Genomic DNA, 22,664 nt, shown 5'->3' with positions numbered 1-22,664 from the left:
CAAGAAGCACAAAATATCAATACAACAGATAATAAATATCCTTTCACAGAATGTGGGTGTCTTGAGAGGTGAGGATGAGTTTTTCCTGGAAGCAACTGTGTTTCTGCTGAACACTTGCTAGCCTAACAGGAGAGTAATAAGAATCCCCCAAATCGGGGTCACATGAATGCCAGACTGGGTAAGGGTGACAGCATTGAAGTAGCCGAAGGAGAATCAGCTTGTCTCCCTTTGGGATGCAGGACAACGATTGGTCGAGACCAAACCATCAGGATCCAGGATGAGCCCTTGGACAATGTGGATAATTTCCCATACCTCGGGAGCCTCCACTCATTGTGAGCAGACATTGACGACGAAATCCAACATCAACTCCAATGTGTCAGTGCAGTCTTCAGACACCTGAATAACAGAGTATTCGAAGACTGAGACCTCAAATCCAGCACCAAGCTCATGATCTACAGAGCAGCCATGGTCCCCGTCCTCCTGTCTGCATCAGAAACATGGACAATGTAGAGCAGACATCCCAAATCCTTGGAGAGACATCACCAACTCTGCCTCCACAAAATCCTGAGTATCCATTGGCAGGATAAGCGCACCAACGAGAGCGTGCTCTCCCAGGCCAATATCCCCAGTATCGAGGTACTGGTCACACTTGACTAGCTCTGTTCGGCGGGCCACATGCCCAAAGCAAGACTCCCAAAACAAGTGCTCCCCAATGGCAAGCGGTCACTAGAAGGGCAGAGGAAACCCGACAAGGACATTCTGAAAGCCTACCAAATTAAATGCAACATCCCCATCGACATGTGGGAGTTGCTTGCCTTAGAGCACACAAACTGGAGGAGAAGCATCTGTGAAGGCGCCAATCACCTCGAGCATCACAGGATCTAGCACAGGGAGGCCAAGTGTAAAGAATGGAAGGAGAGCACAGAATCCAGAGTATCCCACCCACCCACCTAATCAAGCCTCACTTGCCAAACCTGTAGCAGAGTCTGCGAATCCAGGATTGGACTTTTTCGCCATTCCAGCTCCTCGGAGTAGAAGGCAAGGTATCCTCGACCCTGAGGGACTACCCAAGAAGTGAAAGGGTGACAAGCTCCATTCCCAATTGGCATTGGGGTCTCAGTTGTTTTTTCTTTGCAACAATTTGGCAATTTGTGCGGTCATTTCTTCAGATGCCAGCCCACATTGTGAATCCATCAAGTTAGGGTGCTACATATCAAATGAGACTTACAGCCCCATTACTTTGATGGCACAATGCAGTTGTGTTGCTAATGCTACTGAGTCACAGGGTGAATGCATTCCATGCCGATACTGCCTTTTTGTTATGCTCAGGCTACATCCTGTATCCTCTCCTGACACTCCAACCAAGTCCCCCCCAGGGATATGAAGATCACCATAAGAGGCAAAACACCTCTAATGTCGCACATTAACACCGGCCAGTTCAATCTAGATGTGGAGATGCCGGCGTTGGACTGGGGTGAGCACTGTAAGAAGTCTTTCAACACCGGGTTAAAGTCCAACAGGTTTGTTTCAAATCACTAGCTTTCGGAGCACTGCTCCTTCCAGGAAGGAGCAGTGGTCCAAAAGCTAGTGATTTGAAACAAACCTGTTGGACTTTAACCTGGTGTTGTAAGACTTCTGATTGAGTTCAATCTCGGACTGTGAGGGCATGAACCCTTTTGTCACAGTGTGACACTCAGGGCTGTGTGGATATACTGAGGTGTGACTGCGATTCTTGACTACCTGTGGCTCATCGGGTAACACTCTTGCCTCTGCGCCAGAAGGTGGTGGGTTCAAGTCCAGGCTTGCTCCAGACACTTGAGCCCTAGTCTAGGTCAGCATTCCAGTGCAGTATTGAGGAAGTGCTACACAGTTAGTGATTCTGTCTTTTGAACCTTAAACTGAGGCTCCAGCTGCCTGTTGAGGTGGAAAGAAAAGAAAGGCCTGTATTTAAATAGCGACTTTCACAATCTCCGGATGCCCTAGTTAATGAAGGATAGTCACCGTTATAACCTGTAAAACATGCCAATATTCAAACAAGGAGCAGAGCAGAGACCTTTCCTGGTGCCCTGGTCAATGTTTATCCTTTCACCAAGACCAGTTTAATTGGTTATCTCAATTATGCATAAAATATATATTGGATGGGCTTGCCCCCTGTACCCTGTCCCCACCTCGTGTTTTCCAGCGGCAGAGGTGGTCCCTCATTGACCGGTCGTGGAATCGTCCGGACCCGCCTGTATCAATGGGATTTCTCCGCTGGGGTCACTGTCGGCTGAACCGGAAGATCCCGCCGATGGGAATGGCAGGAAAATCCTGCCGTGATTGTAAAACTCAGAAAGAGATAATTTGACGTAACCAGTGTATGCTGTTACCCCCCCCCCCCCGCCCCACAAGATCCCAGCCCCAGAGTAGCGAGTAGCGGAGTTGAGAAGCCATTAAAAGCGAGCAGAGGACAACTAAAAACACAATAAAGGGGGAGAAGATGAAATATGAGTGTAAGTTAGCTAGATAGCAAGAGCTTTTTCAATATATAAATGGTAAGAGAGAGACAGGAATACACATTGGACCACTAGAAAATGAGGCTGGAGAAGTAGTAATAGGAAACAATGAAATGGCAGAGGAATTAAATAGTTACTTTGCATCAGTCTTCACGGTGGAAGCCACCGGTGGGATACCAGAGCTCCAGGAGAATCAGGAGGCAGAGGTGAGTGTAGTGGCCATCACTCAGGAGAACATTGGGGGGAAACTGAAGAGTTTGAAGGTGGATAAATCACCTGGACCGGATGGACTACACCCCCAGGGTTCTGAAGGAGATAGCTGAGGAGTTGGTGGTGATCTTTCAAGAATCACTGGAGGCAGCGAGGGTTCCAGTGGACTAGAAAATGGCTAATGTAACACCCCTGTTTAAAAAGGGAGGGGGGCAGAAGACGGGGAATTATAGGCCGGTTAGCCTGACTTTAGTCAATGGTAAGATTTTAGAGTCCATTATTAAAGATGAGGTTGAAGAGTACTTGGAAGTGCATGATAAAATAGGACTGAGTCAGCTCGGCTTCGTCAAATGGAGGTCATGTCTGACAAATCTGTTAGAATTTTTTGAAGAGGTAACAAGGGAGTTAGGCAAAGGAGAACCAGTAGATGTAACCGACTTAGATTTCCAGAAGGCCTTTGACAAGGTGCCACGTAGAAGGCTGTTGAATAAATGAAGAGCCCATGGTATCAAGGGTAAGACACTAGCGTGGATAGAGGATTGGATGACTGGCAGAAGGCAGAGAGTGGGGATCAAGGGGTCTTTTTCAGGATGGCGGCCGGTGTTGGGACCACAACTTTTCACAATATACATTAACGATCTGGAAGAAGGAACTGAGGGCACTGTTGCTAAGTTTGCAGATGATACAAAGATCTGTAGAGGGACAGGTAGTATTGAGGAAGCAAGGGGGCTGCAGAAGGACTTGGACAGGCTAGGAGAATGGGCAAAGAAGTGGCAGATGGAATACAATGTGGAAAAGTGAGAGGTTATGCACTTTGGAAGGAAGAATGGAGGCAAAGACTATCTTCTAACTGGGAAAAGGCTTAGCAAATCAGAAACACAAAGGGACTTATGTGTCCTAGTTCAAGATTCTCTTACGATTAACGTGCATGTTCAGTCAGCAGTTAGGAAGGCTATTGCAATGTCAGCATTCATGTCGAGAGGACTGGAATATAAAAGCAGAAATATTGTTCGAAGGCTGTATAAGGCTCTGGTCAGATCCCATTTGAAGTATTCTGAGCACTTTTGGGCCCTGTATCTAAGGAAGGATGTGCTTGCCTTGGAAAGGGTCCAGAGGAGGTTCACAAGAATGATCCCTGGAATGAAGAGCTTGTCGTATGAGGAACGGTTGATGACTCTGGGTCTGTACTCATTGGAGTTTAGAAGGATGAGGAGAGATCTTATTGAAATTTACAGGATACTGAGAGGCCTAGATAGAGTGAACATGGAGAGGATGTTTCCACTAGTAGGAAAAACTAGAACCAGAGGGCACAGCCTCAGAAGGGACGAGCCTTTAAAACAGAGCTGAGGAGGAATTTCTTCAGCCAGAGGGTAGTGAATCTGTGAAATTCTTTGCCGCAGAAGGCTATGGAGGCCAAATCACTGAGTGTCTTTAAGACAGAGATAGGTTCTTGATTAATAAGGGGATCAGGGGTTATGGGGAGAAGGCAGGAGAATGGGGATGAGAAACATATCAGCCATGATTGAATGGTGGAGCAGACTCAATGGGCCGCATGGCCTAATTCTGCTTCAGTGTCCTATGGTCTTATGGGATCTGCTGCTGGGGGATGGTGTGGCGGGTCAGCCAGCAGTCCATTGAGTTATGATGAGACTGGAAGATTCGGGCCTTGGTGTCTCTGATGGCTTTCCATTGCACCTACCTATCTTTCAACAGTGATGGGAATTCATTAGTTCTGATAAACATTGCAACATGCAGTGAATGTGATCTGGGGCTTTATAAATGCAAGCTAGTCCACTGTCTAATTGCACACCGGTGCTGTGAGTTTTAGCTTACAATATAAGCATGACAAATTCACAGCAGCAGCTCTCTTTAGCATGTTGCTCCAAGTGGAACTGTTTTGCAATGCAGAAGGAGGCCACTTGGCCCTTTGTATCGGTACCAACTGTTAGTTGATGGTGTTCGCTGTGAGCCACTCTTGTTTCTGAGTCTGAAAGATGTGAGTTTGAGTCCCAATCCAGAAGTTTGAGGCCATTATCCAGGATTAATCTCCAGTGCCGTAGTGAGCGTGTACTTTGAAGAAGAGGAAGGATGTTCTCCTGGTGTCCTTCCCAGATGTTAGTCCTCAACATGCGCTGAAAACCCTCAGATAATCTCAGAATCCATTGAATTCCTAGAGTGCAGAAGAAGGCCATTCGGCCCATTGGGTCTGCACTGGCCCTCCGAAAGGAAACCTGACCTAGGCCCACTTCCCTGCGCTATCCCCAAAACCCGCACATCTTTTGGTCACTAAGGGCAATTTAGCATCCACATTCCACCTAAATTGCACATCTTTGGACTGTGGAAGGAAACCGGAGCACCCGGAGAAAACCCACACTGACACAAGAAGAACGTGCAAACTTTGCACAGTCAGCTAAAGCCAGAATCGAACCCAGTTCCTTGGTGCTGTGAGACAGCAGTGCTAACCACTGTGCCACCGTGCCACAATTAGATTGCTGTTTGTGGGAGCTTACTGTGAGCAAACTGGCTGTCTCATTTTCCTGCATGATTACACTTCATTGGTTGGTAAACGTTTAGGGTATCCTGGGGTATTGAGCTGCTGTACAGATACAAGTCCCTCTCCGACTGACGATCATTTTGTTTTTGATTTTAGGATTTCCTGTCAGAAAGCGAGACCTGTCAGAGCAAACTTAACACCCTGATTTCCAAAGGCGAGCTGTTGAGCAGGATTCTTAGCAAGGAGAAGGCTGAGGCCATCCAGGCCAAGGTGTCCACCGCCAAGGAGGACTGGAAGAATCTGCTTGCAAACCTTCACCAGAAAGAAGCTGCTTTACAGGTTGGACGCTGCTAACAACTACTGGTTAATCCCTAACCCAGGAAATTAAAAGGAACGTAAAAATCTTTCATAAGGGAATAAAGAGTAATTTATTTTAGTGAGCTAGCACTGACACAAAGGGCCATGTGGTCACCTTCTGCGCTGTAATAGTTCACATCTCATTCCTGATCCCCACATCTTTTCTACCCTTTCAGTTTAATAAGTGTTTTCATAGCTATGATTTTGTGGGGCCTGGGTATAGAGGGGGTTGGTTTGTGGGGCTGTACACTGAGTGAATGTGTGGGGTTGTGTATTGATTGATTTTTGTGGGGGCTGTGCATTGAGTGATTTTGTGGGGGCTGTGCATTGAGTGATTCTGTGGGGGCTGTGCATTGAGTGATTTTGTGGGGGCTGTGTATTGAGTGATTTTGTGGGGGCTGTGTGTTCAGTGATTTGTGGGGGCTGTGTGTTCAGTGATTTGTGGGGGCTGTGTATTGAGTGATTTTGTGTGGGCTGTGTATTGAGTGATTTTGTGGGGGCTTTGTATTGAGTGATTTTGTGGGGGCTGTGTATTGAGTGATTTTGTGGGGGCTGTGTGTTCTTTGATTTTGTGATTTTGTGGGGGCTGTGTGTTCAGTGATTTTGTGGGAGCTGTGTGTTGAGTGATTTTGTGGGGGCTGTGTATTGAGTGATTTTGTGGGGACTGTGTGTTGAGTGATTTTGTGGGGGCTGTGTGTTGAGTGATTTTATTGGGGTTGTGTATTGATTGATTTTGTGGGGGCTGTGCATTGAGTGATTTTATTGGGGTTGTGTATTGATTGATTTTTGTGGGGGCTGTGCATTGAGTGATTTTGTGGGGGCTGTGCATTGAGTGATTTTGTGGGGGCTGTGCATTGAGTGATTTTGTGGGGGCTGTGCATTGAGTGATTTTGTGGGGGCTGTGGATTGAGTGATTTTGTGGGGGCTGTGTGTTGAGTGATTTTGTGGGGGCTGTGTATTGAGTGATTTTGTGGGGACTGTGTATTGAGTGATTTTGTGGGGGCTGTGTGTTCAGTGATTTGTGGGGGCTGTGTGTTCAGTGATTTGTGGGGGCTGTGTATTGAGTGATTTTGTGGGGGCTGTGCATTGAGTGATTTTGTGTGGGCTGTGTATTGAGTGATTTTGTGGGGGCTGTGTATTGAGTGACTTTGTGATTGAGTGATTTTGTGGGGGCTGTGTGTTCAGTGATTTTGTGGGGGCTGTGTATTGAGTGATTTTGTGATTGAGTGATTTTGTGGGGACTGTGTATTGAGTGATTTTGTGGGGGCTGTGTGTTCAGTGATTTGTGGGGGCTGTGTGTTCAGTGATTTGTGGGGGCTGTGTATTGAGTGATTTTGTGGGGGCTGTGCATTGAGTGATTTTGTGGGGGCTGTGCATTGAGTGATTTTGTGGGGGCTGTGGATTGAGTGATTTTGTGGGGGCTGTGTGTTGAGTGATTTTGTGGGGGCTGTGTATTGAGTGATTTTGTGGGGACTGTGTATTGAGTGATTTTGTGGGGGCTGTGTGTTCAGTGATTTGTGGGGGCTGTGTGTTCAGTGATTTGTGGGGGCTGTGTATTGAGTGATTTTGTGGGGGCTGTGCATTGAGTGATTTTGTGTGGGCTGTGTATTGAGTGATTTTGTGGGGGCTGTGTATTGAGTGATTTTGTGATTGAGTGATTTTGTGGGGGCTGTGTGTTCAGTGATTTTGTGATTGAGTGATTTTGTGGGGGGTGTGTGTTAAGTGATTTTTGTGGGGGCTGTGATTTGAGTGAGTTTGTGTGGGCTGTGTATTGAGTGATTTTGTGGGGGCTGTGATTTGAGTGAGTTTGTGTGGGCTGTGTATTGAGTGATTTTGTGGGGGCTGTGTGTTCAGTGATTTTGTGATTGGGTGATTTTGTGGGGGCTGTGTGTTCAGTGATTTTGTGATTGGGTGATTTTGTGGGGGCTGTGTGTTCAGTGACTTTTGTCGGGGCTGTGATTTGAGTGATTTTGTGGGGGCTGCGTATTGAGTGATTTTGTGGGGGCTGTGTGTTGAGTGATTTTGTGGGGGCTGTGTGTTCAGTGATTTTGTGGGGGCTGTGTGTTCATTGATTTTGTCGGGGCTGTGTATCGAGTGATTTTGTGGGGGCTGCGTATTGAGTGATTTTGTTGGGGCTGTGTATCGAGTGATTTTGTAGGGGCTGTGTATTGAGTGATTTTGTGGGGGCTGTGTGTTCAGTGATTTTGTGGGGGCTGCGTATTGAGTGATTTTGTGGGGGCTGTGTGTTCAGTGATTTTGTGGGGGGTACGCACTGATCCTTGAATCCCCTGTCACTCTGCCTGAAGGTGGTTTATTTTCAAACCTCCCTGATGGTCCCCTTTCCAATTATCCTACATTTGTCTGCCCTCCCACTGATGTGCAGACACCAACCTATTGTCATTGACCCACCATATTTTATAGGTATTAGTTTTTGAAAGCCGACTGTAATTGCCAGTTTTAAGGGGGCTCAATTATTGGCAGTGGTCAAGTCTCACTGTTTGAAAAGTCAAGGCGTCCCGGTTAGCCATGGTCTGTGTGGGAGATTGTGCAGGTGATTGTGCCCCCTGTCCCCATGTGAGAGGGTATCCTGCCCTCAAGAACTGCTGGCTGGTGAGTTGGTCGGTGGCTTTCCGGACGCAGCAGCACCACCAGGAGTAGTTCAAGTGGAGAACAGCCTTTTCTGCTGCAAGTGGGAAAAATCACCATGTGGTCTCGCACCACTGGCAAAATACTAATGGTGGCAGTAAGTCTCTTAAGTCGTCATTAACAGCCTCAATGGGTGGGTGAATGGGCGCCCAGTTTACCGCTGGTCAAATATCTGCGGAGGCAGAAAGGCAATGGACACAGCACTGCCTGCCATCTCACCTCACTTTACACCGCCCTTGGCTGTTAGCTCTCTCCGGTGGGGGTTTTTTGGGCTGCCGTAATCATTGTTTATGAGCTGTTTGACTTGAAAGGGTCTCCGCCACCCACAGTCTGTATTCTTTCTCTCTTTCACCCCACCCCACCCCACCCCACATGATAGAACTTGCAATCGCAGATGAAGGACTTTGAAGCTGGTGTTGGACCCGTGCAGGAGTGGCTGGTTGCCACGGAAGCAGCTGTGCAAGGGAGCAGCAGCCAACTGCCTGACCTGCTGGCCAAGAAAAATGAGCAGTTCAGATTGCAGGTACTCCGCTCCATTGCAAACACCGGGCTGAGAATGCCCCTGGACACGGCGCACCACGCCACATGCTCCGTGTGATTCACACAGCTGCGGGCTGATTCTTTAAGCGGGACAGTTGGCTTCATCACTGCAACATAATTTACCCATCACCTCCACCCTATCCCACCGAGCTCATAAATTAGGACCTCCATTCTGCTAATCCAGTAATCTGATGCTTGCTTTAGTGTTTGGCTGTGGACTGTGTCTCTTTTGTGTCTTTAACAAGTAGCCACGCAGGCCAAGTGCTTTTAATGTGCTTTGTTTTCTGTTCCCTGCATGATAGCATTCCTAGCGCTTTGTGTTCCTTACTCCTGCCATATATGATATGCACTGTAACATGCGTTTTGTTTTATGCAAACCTGCTTGTTCCTTCCAGTCTGTCCTAGAGGATATAGCCAGCCGTGAACCCCAGCTAAACAAGCTGAAAGAAAAAGCCCAGCACCTATGGGAAGAGCAAGCATCTAACAAAAGCTTTATGCACAGAGTATCTCAGCTGTCCGCGTGCTATTTAGCCTTAAGTAACTTAGCCAAGGTAAGGCCTAGGAGTGAATGTGTTCAGCTCAAAAATCAAAAAACAATCAGACCTGTAACTTTCTAAAAAGCATAACTTTGGCGATGAATTCTCAGATCTTCCTCTGTTGTCCTGTGCCTGCTTGCAGGACGTGACTCATTTTCTCAAAGTCATGCTGTAAAATTCCCTGATCCGGTTGTACTGATGGGCTTGATTTATTCATCCGCTCCCCGCCCCCCCACCCCACCCCATCCCATTCTCACCTTCAATTCTGCCTCCTGCTCCCATGGTAAACCCAGCGTAAAGACAACACGGGCAGAGTGCTGAGATCAGTCGATGTGTCTGAGATTACGTTTCCACTCACTTAGCGATCGTTTTTATGTTGTCGACACCCTTGAGCGGCTGTCACCGAGTGACATAAGTACAGATGGATGAGAGGATCTGTAGAGAGGTTTGTGAGAAGTTAAGAGCATTCAGAGCCGCTTGTTACCCAAGGAATTGCTTCATTATCGGCCCAGTTTCACCTGCGTTAGAAAATCATATTTTGAACGTAACCAGGGCACGCACCTCGGTGTGCACCCACTGAATATTTTGGATCGGATTGGATTGGATTTGTTTATTGTCACCTGTACCGAGGTACAGTGAAAAGTATTTTTCTGCGAGCAACTCAACAGATTATTAAGTACATGGAAAGAAAAGGGAATAAAAGAAAATACATAATAGGGCAACACAAATTATACGATGTAACAACATAAACACCGGCATCAGGTGAAGCATACAGGGTGTAGTGTTAATGAGGTCAGTCCATAAGAGGGTCATTTAGGAGTCTGGTGACAGCGGGGAAGAAGCTGTTTTTGAGTCTGTTTGTGCATGTTCTCAGACTTTTGTAGCTCCTGCCCGATGGAAGAAGTTGGAAGAGTGAGTAAGCTGGGTGGGAGGGGTCTTTGATTATGCTGCCCACTTTCCCCAGGCAATTTTGATTCCAGATTTAAGGGTAAATTGCTTGAGCAGCGATTTCCAGTGTGGATCCTTGCCCACTGGGTGCACACCCATAATTTTCTGGATATTGCACCCTTAATTTCAAATTTTTTCTCTACACTCATCCAGCCACATGGGCCAACTGTGTACCTACCCGTAGGGTCTTGTAGCCGTGCTTTGTGCCCACTTTTCCCAACTGCATCTGTCAACGTTTAGCGACTAGTTACCCTACAGCCTCATAACATGCCCCCCCTTTGCTATTGTCGTTCTTTGCTGGGGTCACCATGAACTGAGCTCAGTGATGCTGGTGGAGGAGGAAGGACGGGGGCTCAGGAGGTAAGCTCGGCCCTTGAGCTCAAGAATCCGTATACATCAACAGCCGGTGACGAAACAGCTACATTCCTGCCAGTCAGGCGCAGCTCTGCGTTGGAACAGACTGCACCTCCACGGAGAGACGGGAGAAAGGTTGTTCTCCTTGCTACGGAGAAGGTTATGGGGAGATGTAATTGAATTTTTTTTCCAAAATGAAGAGGGGTTTTGAGAGAAAATAAGGACAAACTATTTCTATTGGCGTGGGTGGGAGGGGTGGTGGTCAGTAACGAGAGGGCACATTTAAGATAACTGCCAAGAGAACGAGGTGGGGATGATAAATTGTTTTGCACTACTTTGAAAGGGTGGAGAAAGCAGATTCAATATTAACTTTCGAAAACAAATGTAGCATTATTCGATCGGATTTGCATTTGTCCCATCATTCCTCACTGGCTCAGTTAGTTTGGAGAACTCTGGGCCCACTTACTCGTGGACACTAAGATGTAAAAGTCGGCTGGGAAATATTTTTGTGACCGTTGCTTCTATCCCTTTCTGGATTTCAGGAGAAGGCTTTAAGAGTTCAGCGGACTGTGTCAGAGCATCAGCAGTTCTCGCAGGGGCTGAAGGAGCTACAGGACTGGCTGGCTGATGCCAGGCACATGCTGGAGTCTTACTGCACTCCCACTGCTGAGAAAAACCTACTGGATAGTCGGATGGCAAAGGTCGAGGTGAGTTCACTAAGGCACATTGACACGTATCAGAGGACCGGTTTTCCATATTTACACTCCTGCCCTTCACCCAGGGGATGAGCAGCTGGGGGCTCAAGATTCTCTGCCTGTCAAATTGCTCAGAGGACTGTGGGGAGATCCTCCCTGCTCCTCTTCAAAAATAGGGCCATGGGATCATCCCTACCTGCCCGAAAGTGTCAACCTCACGGAATACATGCTCAAGTCCTTTGCTGTTTATACAATGGTTAATGTGCTTCTGTCAATGTTCTTCACCATTGTAGTTTGATGGCACTTTGCTCCCCACCAGACTTTACCGAACGCAGAGCTCGTTGGTCTTGATGTAGAGGTTTTGTCAGGAAACCAGATAAATATGAAGGTTGAGAGTAGGAGGAGATCTTGAATGTCATATAGCAGAGAAGGTGCTGACTTTACTTGACAAAAAGTTACAGAAGGTGATACACACGGAAAAATAACATTTTGGGGGGAAATGTGTCAAATCTTCGGGGTCACATGACACACACAGGAGCAGGAGTTTGTGGTGATCTGGCAGTGCTGAGGAGTAAAAAGTGAGGGAATGTTCTCTATGGGCGCGATTCTCCGGAAAGATTTCTAAGTGTTGTAGCAAGCGGGAACTGTGGAGAGCTTCCAGGCGCTCGGCCCAGTGAGGCCGGCAACGATATTCAACATTAATTGGTCCACTTAACGAGGGCTCCTTGCCGCAAATGAAGGCTCGCCAGCTGATTTGCCGGCACCATGGTCGCCTCCCGCTAACGAGGTCGAGCAGCACTTAAGCTGCATTTGCTCAGCCCGCCCCAGCCAGCTCGCAACAATGTCGCCCAGGAGACGGGCCCCAAGATTCGGGAACCCAGATCTGGGGATGCTGCTAGAAGCTGTGGAGGCCAGGAGGGATGTCCTGTTCCCCCGAAGGTCCAGGAGGGTCAGCCACAGGACAGCCAGTGCTGCCTGAGATAAGGTGGTGACAGCTGTGAGCGCCAGGAGTGTGACCAGGAGGACTGGTCTCTAGTGCAGGAAAAAGGTCAATGACCTACACCGGGCAGCATGATTGAGTAGATACCAATGTCGCACCCCCCGAGAATTTTCCGCCCCCACAGAAGCATCCACCCCCAACTCTTCATGTGACCCCCAGCCCTCCCTTCACACTCCATTCTCCTTCAACCCTTGCTTCACATCCCCTCCCACCACTGTGAACCATGTGTGTGGCTAATGATGCCCCCTTAATAATAATAATCTTTATTGTCACAAGTAGGCTTACATTAACACCGCAATGAAGCTACTGTGAAAAGCCCCTAGTTGCTACATTCCGGAGCCTATTTGGGTACACAGAGGGAGAATTCAGAATGTCAAAATTACCTAACAGCATGTCTTTCGGGACTTGTGGGAGGAAACCCACGCAGACACGGGTGGAACATGCAGACTCTGCGCAGACAGTGACCCAAGCCGGGAATCGAACCTGGGACCCTGGCGCCGTAAAGCAACAGTGCTACCGTGCTGCCTCTGTGACTCCTCGGGAAAATCTCTCCCACAATCGCCGGCCGAGGGTCCAGACTGACGGTGGTGTGCCGGATATCAGAATCCTCACCATCTTCGAGGAGCGTGTCCTGGAGGTGACTGGAGTGGCTGAGGACAGGGCAGTCACCAACCTGGAGGCTGGCAGACGCCGCAGAGGTGAGGAACCGCCGGACACCAGCGGGCGACCTGTCAAACGTGAGTTGTTATTACCTTACCGACTGACCCATCAATCCCACTGACCACATGTCCATTCTTCCGCAGGTCCTCCAGACAACGACGCCGGCCCATCCTGGGTGGCCCCTCTCCAGCCTCCCATGAGAGGACCTCAGAGGAGAGCTCCGAGGGCGCCACCATTATACTCGCAGCACAGCTGCCATCCCCACCCACCACCATGCCGCCCCCTCTGGGGCACAACCTGGTGAGCATCACACTGCTGCTGATGTACATCTGGTGGAGGGAGGAACCTCCAGGCAAGACAGCAGTTAGAGGGCTGCTGGATCCCTGGGCCCAGCTGGGTCCCAGCCTGATGCTGAGCCTCTGGAACAGGATTACCCAGAACTGATAGAGTTGATAGGGCGCGGCCATGACATTCAGGGGGAGTCAGCGTCACCCCAGCAGGTCCATAGCTGATTGGTGGAGTCCCAGAGGCACGAGCGCTGGAGATGGCATCGGCAATGAGTGGCATCGAGGCCAACACTGCTAGGGTGGCGACCGCAGTGGAGAGTCTGGTGCACAACGTCGGCACCATTAGTGAAGGTCTCCAAGGCGACGCGCAGTCGGTGACGGCCATGACTGAGGAGCTCGACAGAATGTCCCCTTCGCTGGGGGATGTTACCCAGTAGCAGGCCGACCTTGATGAAGCTCTGCGGGGCATGTCCTGCTCTCAGATGGGAATGGCCAAGGTGCTGCGGAACTTGTCCCAGTCGCAGGTGGTCATTGCTGAGGCGCTGCAGAGTACGGCTCAGTCACTGAAGAGCATCACCGAGGGCGTCAACACGATGGTGCAGATCATGGGGGATTGCCCAGGGCTGGCAGGGCCAGATGACACAGGGGCAGCCGGGGCTTGAACCAGCTGCCCTCCATCCCATGGTGAGACCAGGGCCCTATGGGCACCGACCAGTAGGAGAGGGCAGCAGGTCTCAACCCCGGCCCATCCCATGGAGTGGCGAAGGTGGATCTGAACCAGATCCCCCATATTTCATCCCTCTGGTGAGGCCGCGTCTCTCAGCCAGCACAGGGGACAGGCAGCACGGCAGTGCATGTGCTGCAGACAAGTGAGCCATGGCCCTTGGGCCTCAGAACCCCCTGAGGACGCCCACCAGGGGCATCGAAGGCCACGGGATATAGTATGCAGCTGGCTGCCTCCACCTCAAATGTGCATCCTGGGGACACACCTAGACGTAGTGGTAGAGCAAGGAAGACCAAGCCAACAAGGAGGGGGTGAGAGGGATGGAGGTGGTGGTGGGGTGGGGGGGGGGGGGGGGGCAGCACCATTAGGAGGGTGGGGAACTGTAAAACACAATAAACACGTTTGTGCACAACTAGTATGATGCCTCTGTCACTTTTTTCCGCAATGGGTGCCGACCTCCGAACCCTTGGCCTATCTCTGCAGGCAACCCCCCACCCCTTCTCCCTGTGGCACTCACCCACCCACCCTCCAGCTGTGGACATGTTTCCGGAGCTGTGTCCCATCCCCTAGGAGTTCAGATCTTGGCTGCTGCGTGTGTGGTATTGTCTCTGCAGTGTTCAGGCACAGTGTCCAGGCATCAAGGGTATGATTAGGATGGTAGGCAATTAGCTGCACATGCAACATGGCCCACCCACAGGAATCCACTTGGGTTGTGTGAAGTGCTCACTTAACAATGATTGCCAATTCCCTATTAGCAATAGCCTTCAGCCACACAGCCAGAGGCCTTGGCAGCCTGTGGGGGCTACGGGTAGTCGGTGGAGCAAACGGGCAGTGACAGGAGGGTCCGCCACCCCAATTCGAGGGTCCCCGTCTACAATCGAGGGACCCCCACCCCTCGCCGAGCACTGGGGTGGCAAGCAAAGCACCCCCGGGCTCTTTGCCTGTGAACAAAGGTGGTTACTCACCTCCTCGGCTCCCCACAGAGGCCCTCCCGCCAGGTTCACGTTTTTCAAAAGAAGCAGTAATCGACGCCAGTATAACCACTTGTTGGAGAGGCCGCTGAATCACAGGAGGCTGTTGGATATGGGGTGGCTCCTGTTAATTGTGTGGAAATAGGGTTTAAGTGCTGATAATTGGTTTCTCGCCACACTATGGCGAGATCCCGGTTTTGACTACGGAAGCGGGCTGGTTTCATCGCAAACTGTTTGCCGCCTGGCGGGTTTCTTGTTTTCTGCCTCTCCCGTTATTCACCTGCCTCGTTTCACTTGAGTGAGAGTGTAACGAGGCTGGAGAATCGTGCCCTATAAGGCAAAGGTGACCCTTTCTATTGTGCAGGAGTAGAAGATGAAAGTCTGCCCTGTATTTTTTTCAAGTAATGGCAAATATTGGCATCTTTTAAATAAGGTTCTAACCATCTTCATGTGAGGACGATACCTGTCTTTCTGCCCTACTTTTTCATTCCTGTGCTATCCTGTTCATAATCACCCAAACCACTGGGCTGAACAATCAGGATCCAGGTGGATACTAACGTGCGCAGGTGGACATAATTATTCATGGCTTGGCAAACCATGGCGAATATTCCAAACAGACATCAACTCCTCGATGGTTAGGATTTCACCATCAGTGTGTCCCACCGGAAGACTAGAATTTTCTAATCTGTCAACGCAGGTGGGATCTCCCAGTCCTACCGGTATGAATGGAGATTTCAGCGACTCACCAGCCCCTCCACATGTTTCCCCAAGGTGAGGCCAGTGAGCCATTGAAATCTCTGTTCGCAGTGTGGCTTTGAAGAGCTGAAAGATTACGATTGAACTGTGCATCATTTACACTGCAGCAACCTGCCATGGCGTTTTTGACCATCTCCTCTTCACACCCTCAAATTAGAAGGAGAAGGTGGGGAACACTTTTCAGAAACTCACACCAAGCCGACTGGGAAATATATCATCGCTTCTTCATGGTTTTTGGGTGAAAATCCTTCTCCCCCAAACAGTGCTGTGGGCATACCTTCACCACATGGTACCTTCACCGCATGGTACCTTCACCGCATGGTACCTTCACCGCATGGTACCTTCACAGCATGGACTATACCGGGCGTGAAGTAACCAAATTGGAACAGCGCGTTTAGCCTGGTGTTTCGCAGTGGCAAGAACCACCAGTCTACCTATCAGGACTCAATTCAGGGCCTCAGTGGGGAACACCCTGCTAAGGCCGCACTTAGTTCCATTGGCTGCACTGAGGAGCTCTGCCCGCCGGAACGCAGGAAGAGTGCAGGAAGAGGTGGGGATGTAATTTAAAAATGGCTTCGCTATCTCTTAGCCCCCAATGTGACCCCTAAACCTCCCAAAACCCCAGCACACACGTCACACACACAGAGCACGCTAGCTCCGACACTCAGTGTGGTAAAAATGCTAACTTGGCACCTTGGTACTTTCAGCTTGGCAGTGCCCCTGCCAGCTGACAGTGCCACCTGGGCACCTTGACAGTGCCAGGCTGGCATTCAGGTGGCAGTGTCAGGGTGCCAGTCTGGCAGTGCCATGGTGACCAGGTGGCACCAAATGTGCCAGGATGTTACCCTGCCCAAAGGGCAAGCACCTGTCAGCCTCCGATCCCCTGGGAGACCCCTACAAGTGCCGTTCCAGGGGACCAACACTGAACGACATTCGCTCAAAGTCTCCAAGACTAAGGGTTAGATCCCAATGCCTCAGGTAGATCAGGGGAGTGCATATTAGAGTGAGATTAGCTGTCACAATCTAATACACAGATTTGCAAAATTGTGATCCTGCAGATCGCGACATCTCGCGAGATCGCGTTAGATCTTGCCAGACTTGACGAGAAGGCTAGACCCTGGAAGAGAGAACTTCAGGCACCTACAGGCCATGCTACCTTTCGGGTGCAATGCAGCCGGTAGATCGCGCCCACCACGCTTTTCAGGAGCAGCTGGGCAATAAATGTCCACCTTGTCAATGATGTCCCCCACCATTCCGAGCATGAACTTTTGGAAGGATGGGTGAAGTTGATGGTTTGCAGTCCTTTTTAATTGCTACTGAATTGTTCTTTCGACAGGCTCTGCTTGCCCTCAGACAAGAGAAGGAGATTCAGCTGAAGATGGCGCTGACCCGCGGTGAGTCTGTCCTGAGGAGCACCTCCCCTGAGGGAACCCCCACGATTCGCAAGCAGATGGATAATCTGAAAGATTCATGGGACTCTCTCCTCTCCTTCTCCATTCAGTGCAAAAGGTCAGTTTCTACGATAGAACTGGGTAGGGCCTCTGCAGTGATAGTAATATGACCACCACGGGTTCAAACCACTGGGCTGAAGTTTATGGAGCACCTTTGCTCCCCCCCCCCCCCCGCCCCCCACTCCCCAAACCGCAAGGGCTGTCCACAAAGGGAAGCACCACCTGCCCTGCAGCAATTTAACAGCTATAGGATGGAAACAGAATTTCCATGTACAGGAACAGGAAGTCCTACCTCTTCCGTACCGGTAGTACCATCACTAGTGCTGGCCACTACTGATACTGCACCTGTTTGATGATGAAGCAAGCTGCGATGGATCGGAGCTTGCTACGTGTTTGGGGGTCAGGTTAGGGGGATTGGGGTTGGGTTTTGAGAGACCATGGAGAGAGGAGAACCTAAGGCGGAAGGAGTTACACTTGCGTGGGCAGGCTAGATAAGGAGAGAACCCTCAACCACCAGCAGCCCACACAAAGATACATGTCGTGCTGACTGCTGCTGGTTTAATCTAGCCAGTGGTGGGTTAAGGCCCTTAATCTGTTATTAATTGCCCAGGTGAAGGCCTCAACTGGGCCATGAGCTGGTGACCTACCCTGCCCCTCATAACATCTGGCAGGGGTAGGCGCGGACCTGGCGCTGATGGCATGAGTCCCTAATTTACATGTCCATCTGCCTGATGTTCTGCTTGCAGGTGGCACAGTCTTTCTATGGCAATTACTGTCTACTCCCGAATGAAGTAATCCCTGTCCGTCCAATTGTGAGTCAGAAATGTACCTTGTGCCTCATTACCATCGTCTGTTGGTTATCTAATGAATAACCAGCTAACTGGTGCTTGGAATTGTTGGTTAAGGGTTGTTAGCTGGTACGTCAGGAGGACTCCTGTTTCTCACTGAAGAATAGCCATGACACATTTCACATCTGTATGAGAAAGGCAAAAACATCCTTAATTTAATGTCTCACCTTGAAAATGTTAACTGCAACAGTGCGGCACTCCCTCAAAGCACTTTGTAAACAGAGTGCTAATGTCAGGAACTCAGTGCCGGCCGTGGAAATCGATGCCAGGGGTGAATTTGGTGAATTCCGCTGACGGTGTTTCAGTGGTGCAGTAATTGAAATTTCTCTGTACAGTAAACACTGCAACTCTTTGTAGTAAGGTCTGATTCCTGATGGTGGTGAAGATTTTCTGAATTATCATCTTGGATAAATCACACTGGTGTAATTTTTCTTTCCCAATTCCGCGCTCAGCCAATTGGAAGGCGCGTTATCGCAATGGACCAGTTACCAAGATGATGTCCGTCAGTTTATGAGCTGGATGGATCGGATGGAGGGAGATCTGAAGGCCTCTGAGCGACAATGTACGGAACATAGGGACAAAGCGACAGGACTGGGCAAAGCCAAGGTACGTAAGAAGCTAGAGGTGGATAAAACCTACCATTTGGCAAGCGAGATGGAGCTCAGCCGATCAGATCAGAAATACGATAAAAAGGGGGCCTGCTTCTACCTCTGAACTTCGCAAAAAGCTCTATGCCTAGTGAGTTACCCTTGAAATGTAGCCATTGTTTAACAAACAAATCTTTGAAAGTGTCAGAATTTGTTAACAAAGCTCTTGAAATAAAGGCACAGAGTACCAACATCAGAAGGTTTCGCTGAAGCTCTATAAGCTGTATCAAAGATTGGCTTGATGTCAACTGGAATTTATTCTGTTAAGGTTAGGGCATCTCGCTTTAGAAACGACATGAAGGCTTTGAAGAGCGCACAAAAGATCTTTTACTCAAATGTTTCCAGACATGAGCGAATGCAGATACATGGCAAGACTGGAGAAGGTGGGGTTGCCGCTGTCGGAACATAGAAAGCTAAGGTTGAGGTGCTTAAAAACATGACAAGATTAGTGAGGTAAATTCATACGTAAATTGAAATGGGTAAGGACAGCAAATTCCCATCCATCATTAAAGGAACAATTGTGACAGTCTGACATTTAGTGATAGCTTTTTATTGAACTAAATACAAATTCTCAAACTGTGGTGGTGAGATTGGATTTATGCTCCTATTTGACGAGTCCAAAATCACTAAACTATTGCGTCAATTATCTAGATTACTGATCATATTCAATAGATTATTGACACCGTTCTCTGTATTACTGACCCCTTTCACTGGCTTAATGACCCCGTTCTCTCGAATACTAATCCCATTCACTGGATTATTGACCCTGTTCCCTAGATTACTGACCCCATTTTCTGGATTACTCACCCCATTCTTTATGTTACTGTCCCCGCTCACTGGATTACTGATCTCATTCACTGGATCACTGATCCAGTTCACTGGATCACTGAACGCATTCTCTAGATTACTGACCCCGTTGTCCGGGTTACTGACTCTATGGATTATTGATGCAGTTCTCTGCATTTCTGATCCCGTTCTTTAGATTACTGACCCCATTCTCTTGAGTAATGCCCCCATTTTATGGTTTACTCACCCTATTCACTGGATTACTGACCCCATTCATTGGATTAGTGACGCTGTACCTCGATTACTGACCCAGATCTCAGGATTACTGACCCGGTCACTGGAATGCTGGCCCTGTTATCTAGTTTACTGGCCCAGTTCCTTGGATTACTGACCCCTTTCTCTGGAATATTGACCCTGTTCAATGGATTACTAACCTTATTTACTGGATTACTGACCCCATTCACTGGATTACTGACCCTGTTCACTGGATTACTGAACCCGTTCAATGGATTACTGACCCTGTTCACTGGATTACTGACCCTGTTCACTGGATTACTGACCCTGTTCACTGGATTACTGACCCCGTTCACTGGATTACTGACCCTGTTCAATGGATTACTGACCCTATTCAATGGATTACTGACCCCGTTCAATGGATTACTGACCCCGTTCACTGGATTACTGACCCGTTCACTGGATTACTGACCCCGTTCACTGGATTACTGACCCCGTTCACTTGATTACTGAGCTTATTTACTGGATTACTGACCCCATTCACTGGATTACTGACCCCATTCACTTGATTACTGATCCCGTTCACTGGATTACTGACCCCATTCACTGGATTACTGACCCCGTTCATTGGATTACTGACCTCATTCGCTGGATTACTGACCCCGCTCAATTGATTACTGACTCCATTCACTGGATTACTGACCCTGTTCTCTGGTTTATGACCTAGTTCTCAGGTTACTGACCCCTTTCAATGGATTACTGACCCCATTCACTGGATTTCTGACCCCATTCACTGGATTACTGATCCCGTTCACTGGATTACTGATCCCGTTCACTGGATTACTGACCCCATTCACTGGATTACTGACCCCGTTCACTTGATTACTGACCTTATTTACTGGATTACTGACCCCATTCACTGGATTACTGACCCCATTCACTTGATTACTGATCCCGTTCACTGGATTACTGACCCCATTCACTGGATTACTGACCCCGTTCAATGGATTACTGACCTCATTCGCTGGATTACTGACCCCGCTCAATTGATTACTGACTCCATTCACTGGATTACTGACCCTGTTCTCTGGTTTATGACCTAGTTCTCAGGTTACTGACCCCTTTCAATGGATTACTGACCCCATTCACTGGATTTCTGACCCCATTCACTGGATTACTGATCCCGTTCACTGGATTACTGATCCCGTTCACTGGATTACTGACCCCATTCACTGGATTACTGACCCCGTTCAATGGATTACTGACCCCGTTCAATGGATTACTGACCCCATTCACTGGATTACTGACCCCGTTCTCTGGTTTATGACCTAGTTCTCAGGTTACTGACCCCTTTCACTGTTGGGGAGGTTTTAAACTATGTGGCAGGGGGATGGGAACCAGATTATGAAGTTAGAGGTCAGTAAAGAAGCAGCAACTAAAGCCGGTAAGGTACGAGATAATAAACTCCATGTGACTAAGGGGCAGAGTCGACAGGGAAGAGATGGTGAACGCAAAGGGACAGGTGGTCTGGCGTGCATTTGTTTTAATGCGAGAAGTGTAGCAGGTAAAGCAGATTAATTTAGGGCTTGGATTAGTACCTGGGAATATGATGTTATTGGTATTACTGAGACTTGGTTGAGGGAAGGGCAGGACTGGCAACTGAATATCCCAGGGTATAGATGCTTCAGGAGGGATAGAGAGGGAGGTAGAAGGGGTGGAGGAGTTGCATTACTCGTCAGAGATGATATCACAGCTGTGATTAAGGAGGGCACGATAGAGGATTCGAGCACTGAGGCAATATGGGTGGAGCTAAGAAATAGGAAGGGTGCAGTAACATTGTTGGGACTTTACTACAGGCCTCCCAAAAGTGAGCATGAAGTAGAGGTACAAATATGCAGACAGATTATAGAAAAATGTAGGAGCAATAGGGTGGTTCTGATGGGAGATTTTAACTTCCCCAACATTGAATGGGATTCGTGTAGTGTTGGAGGCGTAGATGGAGCAGAGTTTGCAAGGAGCATCCAGGAGAGTTTTTTAGAGCAGTATGTAAATAGTCCAACTCGGGAAGGGGCCATACTGGACCTGGTATTGGGGAATGATCCCGGCCAGGTGGTTGATGTTTCAGTCGGTGATTACTTTGGGAATAGCGATCATAATTCCGTAAGTTTTAGAATACTCATGGACAAGGACAAGAGTGGTCCGAAAGGAAGAGTGCTAAATTGGGGAAAGGTAGAGTATAACAAAATTTGGCAGGAGCTAGGGAATGTGGATTTGGAGCAGCTGTTTAAGGGTAAATCCACATTTGAAATGTGGGAGTCTTTTAAGGAAAGATTGATTAGAGTGCAGGACAGACATGTTCCTGTGAAAATGAGAGATAGAAATGGCAAGATTAGGGAACCATGGATGATGGGTGAAATTGTGAGACTAGCTAAGGTGAAAAAGGAAGCATATGTAAGATCGAGGCGACTCAAAACTGATGAAGCTTTGGAGGAATATCGGGAAAGTAGGACGAATCAAACGCGCAATAAAAAGGGCTAAAAGGGGTCATGAAATATCTTTGGCTAACAGGGCTAAGGAAAATGCCAAAGCCTTTTATTCGTATGTAAGGAGCAAGAGGGTAACTAGGGAAAGGATTGGCCCACTCAAAGACAAGAGAGGGAATTTATGCGTGGACTCGGAGGAAATGGGTGAGATTCTTAATGAGTACTTTGCATCGGTATTCACAAAGGAGAGGGACAAGATGGATGTTGAGGCTAGGGATGGATGTTTAAATACTCTAGGTCAAGTTGTCATACGGAAAGGGGAAGTTTTGGGTATTCTAATAGACATTAAGGGGGACAAGTCCCCAGGACCGGATGGGATCTATCCCAGGTTACTGAGGGAAGCGAGGGTCGAAATAGTTGGGGCCTTAACAGATATCTTTGCAGCATCCTTGAGCACGGGTGAGGTCCCGGAGGACTGGAGAATTGCTAATGTTGTCCCTTTGTTTAAGAAGGGTAGCAGGGATAATCGAGGGAATTATAGA

The 22,664-nt window shown here is 48.7% G+C and overlaps 1 protein-coding gene across 16 annotated transcripts in view; it reads left to right on the top strand.

Annotated features, from left to right (window-relative positions):
* syne1b (spectrin repeat containing, nuclear envelope 1b) overlaps nucleotides 1-22,664 on the top strand; it is a 667,652-nt gene that overhangs the window by 317,190 nt on the left and 327,798 nt on the right. For 15 of the 16 annotated variants that reach the window (XM_038805568.1, XM_038805603.1, XM_038805543.1 and 12 more), the window contains 6 exons: nucleotides 5,356-5,538; nucleotides 8,582-8,725; nucleotides 9,138-9,293; nucleotides 11,123-11,287; nucleotides 17,010-17,182; nucleotides 18,425-18,578. In XM_038805568.1, coding sequence (XP_038661496.1) covers nucleotides 5,356-5,538; nucleotides 8,582-8,725; nucleotides 9,138-9,293; nucleotides 11,123-11,287; nucleotides 17,010-17,182; nucleotides 18,425-18,578 — 975 coding nt within the window. The remainder of the gene's footprint in view (nucleotides 1-5,355; nucleotides 5,539-8,581; nucleotides 8,726-9,137; nucleotides 9,294-11,122; nucleotides 11,288-17,009; nucleotides 17,183-18,424; nucleotides 18,579-22,664) is intronic. The other variant, XM_038805624.1, reaches the window with a different exon arrangement.

This window comes from Scyliorhinus canicula, chromosome 1, assembly GCF_902713615.1.
Source record: "Scyliorhinus canicula chromosome 1, sScyCan1.1, whole genome shotgun sequence".
In the NCBI taxonomy this organism is placed as follows: Eukaryota; Metazoa; Chordata; class Chondrichthyes; order Carcharhiniformes; family Scyliorhinidae; genus Scyliorhinus; species Scyliorhinus canicula.
This window is presented reverse-complemented; position numbering and strand designations above follow the sequence as displayed.